Genomic DNA, 10462 nt, shown 5'->3' with positions numbered 1-10462 from the left:
CGTATCAAACGTTGAACCAAACTGAATGCACCCCAGATTTACATGTTCAATTCAGACAGGGAGACCATAAAGACAGGTTGACATTTGAGAGAAATGCTTTATTTAAAAAAAAAACATCCATGCCGAAATGCATTTTTAAAATGTTATTTAGTTATTTGTACTCTACCTACCTACTCTAAAGTATAACTCCAGAATAAACTGTATAAAAAAAAGGTCAAAAGATATGTATAACTGTAAGCTATTTCAGGCTAAAATAACACTGAGCTGAGGTACAGTCGGCCAACTGAAGAATGAATCAGAAGCCTATCTATAATCCTCTCTGGCTTCTACTTTTCTAGAGGGGGAGGGAGATATACAAAGGGGGGAGCGGTTAGGATTTGGTGACGTCAGATTGGAATGAGGGAGTGAATGTTCCGGGTCAGACTGAGAGGAAATTAACTCTGGGACAAGGAAAACAGTACGTTACACGAAATAAAACAGAGATGTGATCGTTTTCTGGACACGATTAGAAAAACTACTAACATCCCAGTGGCGACGTGATTAAAGGATAAAGAACCAAGCGAAAATCAGGTGCCTACAACTATTTAAAGTGAGATAGACAGCGTATGTATTCCATGGTGTCCAGTGCAATTTATTTACGCCTGTGGAGGTGGTTTCGATGTTTGTTTTCTTTGAAAATTCGTTCGAATAGCAAGAAGGTGTTTGGCAAGCCATCTAGCTAGTTCAGTTCGAGTAGTAGCTGTCCGTATTCAGTTGCGCCTTCCGTTTCTTTTATTTGACGTCTTTTCGGGCTATTTTTTAAGAACGGATTTTGCCATCACCCCGTGATGTTTCAGTGTATACCCCTGTGGCGGTGCAATCGTCATGTTGAATTGATCGATAAGCGGCACTGTTCTCTGTTATACGTTCCGGATGAGATCTACCGCTACAGTCGGAGTTTGGAGGAGCTTTTGCTGGATGCTAACCAACTCAGTGACTTGCCCAAGGTAAGCAGAATGTTTTCCAACTGGCTAAGTTAGCTGCTAAGCTAAACCTGTAGAATGCGAAGTTCACTGATAAGGTTTACATGGTGGCATGTCAGGAAAAAAACACAAGTTGTAATTTAAATGTAACCAATGACCACGTGTTGTTGTTCATGTGATGGAAAATACCATAACCTGCAGTTTAAACAGATCGTTAGGTACATGATTGCATCTCAGGGGGGACATCATTACGCAATATCGCCATTCGTCAGGACAGAGAGGGAACGCGTATGTCGTAGGCATTTTCCTTGGACAGATTTTTTACGTGGAATGATGCGCACGCCTTATTATTTGACATTATGCAAACTGCAAAACATCGCCTACTACAAAAATGACACTTTCTACTGTCATGCTATTTGTTCTTTATTATGACGAGCGAAGACTAATCAGCTGCAAACTTCTGTTTTATGTAGATTGGTTATTGAATAATCATTAGGATCAACTTGATTGTCACACATATCTGGCTATGTGGATACTATATGGTAGTTGTCAGTATTTGAAAGATTAAAGGTGAAATAGGCCTGCCACAATGATGAGTATCTCTGGCCCTGTGGTTTTGAAGTGACTACAACAGTTAGGCCTAGGCTTAGTCCAATAATGGACTAAAGGAGCTTAACTTTATTAACTCTATTCCAGCAATATTTAAACATCATCAAATCAACAAGGCTATATGTGCTTAGTTTAATACACTGAAAACAAATTTGAAAGATATCAAAAACAATTAGTCTAATCAATTTTGCAAAATATCATGTGTGTGTGTGATGACCCACCCTACTTAGACTATTTGAACGCCAATGCCATCTCCCTCTCTTTCATGTTGTCAACGGTCTATGGATCTTTCATACAGATACAGTACACTTTTATTTTTTGTTGTCACAGGCTACCTAGCTAAAATGCTTGATCGCCTGACTTCCTCCCATGGGCAACAATGAACCAGCTAAGTTAGCTAGCTGGCTAGGTAATGTGAGCCTACTAGGCTACATATTGAACTTCAATCATCTCAGGCCAGTGGCACAACATATTCACTTATGGTTAGATAAGAAACACTGTCTTAATCATTGGCCTGTACAGAGAATTAAGTCAAAACCACAAGTCCAAATCCCCATCTCCATCCATGGCTTAGGAAAGGGCCAATTTAGCAAGCTAGCTACTGCAGGACATCAACATAAGCAGACAAGTGATTTGATTGGTCTGAAGCCACATCCCAACTGGCCTCCCTTGGGGGGTGTTTTGCTGCACCTGGACAACCCATAGTTGAGCTCAGCTCAATGCTGATTGGCTAATTAAGATTTTTTTTTTTTTAATCAAGGGAGACCAAATGCTTGCTGGCATCAATCAATCAAATGCTATGGCAGCAACATGTTATACTCTTTTGGTCCAGACAGCATCAAATACATGGGCTACACATACTGAGACAGAGGGACACTGTTTCCCTCGCTCGGATGATTTCTTCAGTGAGATTTGGCCACTTGCGAATTGATGGAAAGTTCTGAAAACCCAGAGAGAGATGAAAGATACATTTTATCATTTTAATTTCACAAGTGCAAACTATCTTTTAACCATTTCACTTGAGTATTTATAGTCAATCGAATGCTTAAATTGAGTGATCTGGGGAATGCAAATAGTTTTCCTTCACAGAAAATACTTTGGTGCAACACATTCGGCAGAAAATAGCTTAATTTTCATCAGATGACAAGAAGTGCAATGCAATTGGGCTGGCAACCACACAAGTAAATGAGCTTACAATGAATAATGGCTATCATATTTCTAATGTTTATCATAGAATGTAGCCAGCTACATTTCCTAATGTTTTGCAGAAAGTTAATCTTGCATTTTATCTAAGTATTTTAGATCTGCGTTTACAAAATGCAGCAAGATTTAACAAGTTAATTCTGCATTAACATGACCCCTGAGTCCAACCTGTCTTTCAACTGTTTTCCATAAATAAGCACTGTAACATGGAAATATGGCTGAGCGGGAACCCTAACTCTGTAAAGGTGCATGTCAATTTAACCTTTTGCTTTTTGAAAATGATTTCTCACTGATATGGAAGATAAGGTCCTTTTGCTTCCAAAATCATACCACAGGTGATGAGTGTTAATGTTCAGACAGAATTGGGGCTCTTACTTATGGCTGAGATCCCGTTAACGGGATCGACTTGACAACAGCCAGTGAAAGTCCATGGCGCCAAATTCAAACAACAGAAATCTAATAATTAAAATTCCTCAAACATACAAGTATTATACACCATTTTAAAGATAAACTTGTTGTTAATCCCACCACAGTGTCCGGTTTCAAAAAGGCTTTACGACGAAAGCATACCATACGATTATGTTAGGTCAGCACCTAGTCACAGAAAAACACAGCCATTTTTCCAGCCAAAGAGAGGAGTCACAAAAAGCAGAAAGAGAGAGAATTAATCACTATCCTTTGATGATCTTCATCAGATGACACTCATAGGACTTCATGTTACACAATACATTTATGTTTTGTTCGATAAAGTTCATATTTATATCCAAAAATCTCAGTTTACATTGGCGCATTATGTTAAGTAATGTTTTGCTTCCAAAACATCCAGTGATTTTTCAGAGAGCCACATCAATTTACAGAAATACTCAACATAAATGTTGATGAAAATACAAGTGTTATACATGGAATTAAAGATATACTTCTCCTTAATGCAACCGCTGTCAGATTTCAAAAAAGCTTTACGGAAAAAGCACACCATGCAATAATCTGAGTACAGCACTGACACAAAAACAAGCCATACAGATACCAGCCATGTTGTGGAGTCAACAGAAGTCATAAATAACATTAAAAATATTCACTTACCTTTGATCTTCATCAGAATGCACTCCCAGGAATCCCAGTTCCACAATAAATGTTTGTTTTGTTCGATAAAGTCCATAATTTATGTCCAAATACCTCCTTTTTGTTCGCACATTTTGTTCACAAATTCATGAGGCGCAGGCCAGACTAAACGTCAAAATAGTTCCATTACAGTTCGTAGAAACATGTCAAACGATGTATAGAGTCAATCTTTAGGATGTTTTTAACATAAATCTTCAATAATGTTTCAACCGGAGAATTCCTTTTTCTTTAGAAAGGAAAAGAAACGCAGCTACCTCTCAGGGTTGAAACAGCTCTCATTCTCTCCCCCTTCACAGTAGAAGCCTGAAACAAGGTTCTAAAGACTGTTGATATCTAGTGGAAGCCTTAGGAAGTGCAATATGACCACATAGACACTGTATATTGGATAGGCGAAGACTTGAAAACCTACAAACCTCAGATTTCCCACTTCCTAGTTGGATTTTTTCTCAGGTTTTTGCCTGCCATTTGAGTTCTGTTATACTCACAGATGTCATTCAAACAGTTTTAGAAACATCAGTGTTTTCTATCCAAATCTACTAATATTGCATATCTTAGCTTCTGAGCCTGGGTAGCAGGTAGTTTACTCTGGGCACCTTATTCATCCAAGCTACTCAATACTGCCTCCAGCCATAAGAAGTTAACAGAACTCCCCTGTACAGAAGACTCCTTAGTCCAATAACTAATGTCTAATGTAATGGACCTGAGAGTCATCAAGGGCCAAACTTAGGCCAATATGGCATTGACAAGGCAGTTACTGGAAGAACTGTGCAGATGCGAAGTTTGTTAATTAACAGAATTACGGTAAAATCAGTTTTTTTTTAATGGACCACGATTTCCAAAAACAAAGATGTCTTCAGAAAAATGGGGTGTCAGTTTATTGAACTACAGTAAGTGAAGTGGATTTACACCCGGTAACAGAGTTTTATGGGAGTGGAATTACATCATGAATCCCTGATCTGTACTACACAGAAAAGCATAATTGTAGACATGATTGTCCTTCTCTTCATAGTGCATCCTGAATAGGTTCACAAAGGTAGAAATAAGAGGTCGACCGATTAATCGGAATGGCCGATTAATTAGGCCCGATTTCATAACAATCGGAAACCTGTATTTTTTTTACACCGATTTAATAAATCGATTTAATAAATTTTTACACCTTTTATTTAATCTTTATTTAACTAGGCAAGTTAGTGGGTTAACTGCCTCGTTCAGGGGCAGAACGACAGATTTTTACCTTGTCAGCTCGGGGGATTCAATTTTGCAACCTTTCAGTTAACTAGTCCAACGCTCTAACCACCTGATTACATTGCACTCCACGAGGAGCCTGCCTGTTACGCGAATGCAGTAGAAGCCAAGGTAAGTTGCTAGCTAGCAATAGCCTCTCTGGGACGTGGGATGGTAGAGTCCAACCTCGCCAACAGCCAGTGAAAGTGCAGGGCTCCAAATTCAAAACAACAAATCTCAGAATTAAAATTCCTCAAGCATACAAGTATTTTACACCATTTTAAAGATAAAATTCTCATTAATCCAGCCACAGTCTGATTTAAAAAATGCTTTACAGCGAAAGCACCACAAACAAATGTTACGTCACCACCAACTCACAGAAAAACACAGCCATTTTTCCAGCCAAAGAGAGGAGTCACAAAAACCACAAATAGAGGTAAAATTAATCACTAACCTTTGATCTTCATCAGAGGACACTCATAGGACTTCATGTTACACAATACATGTATGTTTTGTTCGCTAAAGTGCATATTTATATAAAAAAAAATCAAATTTTACATTGGCGCATTACGTTCAGTAGTTCTAAAACATGCGGTGATTGTGCAGAGAGCCACATCTATTTACAGCAAGACTCAATATAAATGTTAATGAAAATACAACTATTATACATGGAATTAGAGATATACTTCTCCTTAATGCAACCGCTGTGTCAGATTTCAAAAAAACTTTACGGAAAAAGCAAACCATGCTATAATCTGAGTACAGTTTTCAGACAACAAAGCAGCCAAAAAGATATCCGCCATATTGGGTAGTCAACATTAGTCATATATACAGTGCCTTGCGAAAGTATTCGGCCCCCTTGAACTTTGCGACCTTTTGCCACATTTCAGGCTTCAAACATAAAGATATAAAACTGTATTTTTTTGTGAAGAATCAACAACAAGTGGGACACAATCATGAAGTGGAACGACATTTATTGGATATTTCAAAAAAATTTAACAAATCAAAAACTGAAAAATTGGGCGTGCAAAATTATTCAGCCCCTTTACTTTCAGTGCAGCAAACTCTCTCCAGAAGTTCAGTGAGGATCTCTGAATGATCCAATGTTGACCTAAATGACTAATGATGATAAATACAATCCACCTGTGTGTAATCAAGTCTCCGTATAAATGCACCTGCACTGTGATAGTCTCAGAGGTCCGTTAAAAGCGCAGAGAGCATCATGAAGACCAAGGAACACACCAGGCAGGTCCGAGATACTGTTGTGAAGAAGTTTAAAGCCGGATTTGGATACAAAAAGATTTCCCAAGCTTTAAACATCCCAAGGAGCACTGTGCAAGCGATAATATTGAAATGGAAGGAGTATCAGACCACTGCAAATCTACCAAGACCTGGCTGTCCCTCTAAACTTTCAGCTCATACAAGGAGAAGACTGATCAGAGATGCAGCCAAGAGGCCCATGATCACTCTGGATGAACTGCAGAGATCTACAGCTGAGGTGGGAGACTCTGTCCATAGGACAACAATCAGTCGTATATTGCACAAATCTGGCCTTTATGGAAGAGTGGCAAGAAGGCCATTTCTTAAAGATATCCATAAAAAGTGTCATTTAAAGTTTGCCACAAGCCACCTGGGAGACACACCAAACATGTGGAAGAAGGTGCTCTGGTCAGATGAAACCAAAATTGAACTTTTTGGTAACAATGCAAAACGTTATGTTTGGCGTAAAAGCAACACAGCTCATCACCCTGAACACACCATCCCCACTGTCAAACATGGTGGTGGCAGCATCATGGTTTGGGCCTGCTTTTCTTCAGCAGGGACAGGGAAGATGGTTAAAATTGATGGGAAGATGGATGGAGCCAAATACAGGACCATTCTGGAAGAAAACCTGATGGAGTCTGCAAAAGACCTGAGACTGGGACGGAGATTTGTCTTCCAACAAGACAATGATCCAAAACATAAAGCAAAATCTACAATGGAATGGTTAAAAAATAAACATATCCAGGTGTTAGAATGGCCAAGTCAAAGTCCAGACCTGAATCCAATCGAGAATCTGTGGAAAGAACTGAAAACTGCTGTTCACAAATGCTCTCCATCCAACCTCACTGAGCTCAAGCTGTTTTGCAAGGAGGAATGGGAAAAAATTTCAGTCTCTCGATGTGCAAAACTGATAGAGACATACCCAAAGCGACTTACAGCTGTAATCGCAGCAAAAGGTGGCACTACAAAGTATTAACTTAAGGGGGCTGAATAATTTTGCATGCCCGATTTTTCAGTTTTTGATTTGTTCAAAAAGTTTGAAATATCCAATAAATGTCGTTCCACTTCATGATTGTGTCCCACTTGTTGTTGATTCTTCACAAAAAAATACAGTTTTATATCTTTATGTTTGAAGCCTGAAATGTGGCAAAAGGTCGCAAAGTTCAAGGGGGCTGAATACTTTCGCAAGGCACTGTAGCATTATAAATATTCACTTACCTTTGATCTTCATCAGAATGCACTCCCAGGAATCGCAGTTCCACAATAAATGTTTGTTTTGTTTGATAATGTCCATCATTATGTCCAAAAAGCTTCCTTTTGTTAGGGCATTTGGTAAACAAATCCAAAAGCGCATTCAGGTCCCGCCGAACGAAAAGTTCAAAAAGTTCCGTTACAGCCCGTAGAAACTTGTCAATCTAAGTATAGAATCAATCTTTAGGATTTCTTTTACATAAATCATCAATAAGGTTCCAACCGGAGAATTCCATTGTCTGTAGAAAAGCAATGGAACGAGAGCTAACTCTCTAATGACCGCGCCTCAGAGTCTGTGGAAATCTGCCAGACACCTGGCTCAAACATTCCCTTATGATCCCCCACTTCACAGTAGAATCCTCAAAGTTCTAAAGAATGTTGACATCTAGTGGAAGCCTTAGGAAGTGCAACATAACCAATATCCCACTATCTACAACAGGGGCTGAGTTTAAAAAAACTACAAGCCTCAGATTTCCCACTTCCTCGCCTGCCATATGAGTTCTGTTATACTCAGACATCATTCAAACAATTTTAGAAACTTCAGTGAATATACTACTAATAATGTGCATATATTAGCATCTGGGACAGAGTAGCAGGCAGTTTACTCTGGGCACCTTATTCATCCAAGATACTCAATACTGCCCCCCTGTCACCAAGAAGTTAAACTTATCTTATAAAAAACAATCAATCAATCATAATCACTAGTTAAATACACAGGGTTGATGATATTACTAGTTTATCTAGCATTTCCTGCATTGCATATAATCGATGCAGTGTGTATCATTGCTCCAATGTGTACCTAACCATAAACATCAATGCCTTTCTTAAAATCAATACACCAAAGTATATATTTTTAAACCTGCATATTTAGGTAAAAGAAATCCAGGTTAGCAGGCAATATTAACCAGGTGAAATTGTCACTTCTCTTGCTTTCATTGCACACACTCAGTGTATATGCAACAGTTTGGGCCGCCTAATTTTACATAATTATGACATACCATTGAAGGTTGTGCAATGTAACAGGAATATTTAAACTTATGGATGCCACCCGTTAGATAATAGTGTTTCAAACGCCACTCGCTCTGAGACTTGGAGTAGTTATTCCCCTTGCTCTGCATGGGTAACGCTGCTTCGAGGGTGGCTGTTGTCGTTGTGTTCCTGGTTCGGGCCCAGGTAGGAGCGAGGAGAGGGACGGATGCTATACTGTTACACTGGCAATACTAAAGTGCCTATAAGAACATCCAATAGTCATAGGCATATGAAATACAAATGGTATAGAGGGAAATAGTCCTATAATAACTACAACCTAAAACTTCTTACCTGGGAATATTGAAGACCCATGTTAAAAGGAACCACCAGCTTTCATATGTTCTCATGTTCTGAGCAAGGAACTGAAACGTTAGCTTTCTTACATGGCACATATTGCACTTTTACTTTCTTCTCCAACACTTTGTTTTTGCATTATTTAAACCAAATTGAACATGTTTCATTATTTATTTGAGGCTAAATTGATTTTATTGATGTATTATATTAAGTTAAAATAAGTGTTCATTCAGTATTGTTGTAATTGTCATTATTACAAAAAAAAATAAAAATCAGATTTTAATCGGTATCGGCTTTTTTTTCGGGTCCTCCAATAATCGGTATCGGTGTTGAAAAATCATAATCGGTCGACCTCTAGTAGAAATATACAATATCCTCCTTCGCCTATATGGGTAGTTTTCTTTAAAAAAAAATTTAACGTTTTTTTCTCCCCAATTGTTTTAGTAGCTACTATCTTGTCTCAACGCTACAACTCCCATACGGGCTCGGGAGAGACGAAGGTTGAAAGTCATGCGTCCACCGATACACAAACCCAACCAAGCAGCACTGCTTCTTAACACAGCGCGCATCCAACCCGGAAGAGGGTTTAGAGCTTGAGGTAGTGACATCATGCAAGTACTTTGGAGTACAGCTAGACAGTACACTGTCCTTCTCTCAGCACGTATCAAAGCTGCAGGCTAAGGTTAAATCCAGACTTGGTTTCCTCTTATTTTTTGTTTTATATATTTGTATTTATTTTTACATTTAACCTTTATTTAAGTAGGGACGTCAGTTAAGAACAAATTATTTTTTACAGTGACTGCCAAACCTGGACGACGCTGGGCCAATTGTGCGCCGCCCTATCGCGGCCGGATGTGATATAGTCTGGATCGTAATTGCTCCTCTTTCACCACAGCTGCCAAACTAACCCTGATTCAGATGACCATCCTACCCATGCTAGATAACGGAGCAGTAATTTCTAGATCGGCAGGTAAAGTTGCTCTCGAGTGGCTAGATGTTCTTTACTATTCGGCCATCAGATTTGCCACCAATGCTCCTTATAGGACACCATCACTGCACTCTATACTCCTCTTTAAACTCGTCATCTCTGTATACACGTCTCAAGACCCACTGGTTGATGCTTATTTATAAAACCCTCTTAGGCCTCCCTCCCCCTATCTGAGATACCTACTGCAGCCCTCATCTTCCACATACAACACCTGTTCTGCCAGTCACATTCTGTTAAAGGTCCCCAAAGCACACACATCCCTGGGTCGCTCCTCTTTTCAGTTTGCTGCAACGAACTGCAGCAAACACTCAAACTGGACAGTTTTATCTCTTCATTCCAATACTCAATCATGGATACTCTTATCCATTGGCCCAGCGTCGTAGCAGTTGGCCCAGCGTCGTAGCAGACAGTTTTGGCTGCTTCGTGTGATGTATTGTTGTCTCTACCTTCTTGCCCTTTGCTGTTGTCTGTGTCCAATAGTGTTTGTACCATGTGTTGTGTTGCTGCCATGCTATATTGT

At 39.2% G+C, this 10462-nt stretch overlaps 1 protein-coding gene across 3 annotated transcripts in view; it reads left to right on the top strand.

Annotated features, from left to right (window-relative positions):
- Nucleotides 1–384: 384 nt before the first annotated feature.
- LOC112256896 (leucine-rich repeat-containing protein 1) overlaps nucleotides 385–10462 on the top strand; it is a 75832-nt gene continuing 65754 nt past the window's right edge. For 2 of the 3 annotated variants that reach the window (XM_024430463.2, XM_024430473.2), the window contains exon 1: nucleotides 385–986. In XM_024430463.2, coding sequence (XP_024286231.1) covers nucleotides 828–986 — 159 coding nt within the window. In that variant the 5' untranslated portion in view covers nucleotides 385–827. The remainder of the gene's footprint in view (nucleotides 987–10462) is intronic. The other variant, XM_024430455.2, reaches the window with a different exon arrangement.

Source organism: Oncorhynchus tshawytscha, linkage group LG01 (genome assembly GCF_018296145.1).
Source record: "Oncorhynchus tshawytscha isolate Ot180627B linkage group LG01, Otsh_v2.0, whole genome shotgun sequence".
Lineage (NCBI taxonomy): Eukaryota > Metazoa > Chordata > Actinopteri > Salmoniformes > Salmonidae > Oncorhynchus > Oncorhynchus tshawytscha.
Note: the sequence above shows the minus strand (reverse complement) of the source record. Positions and strands in the feature narration are given on the sequence as shown.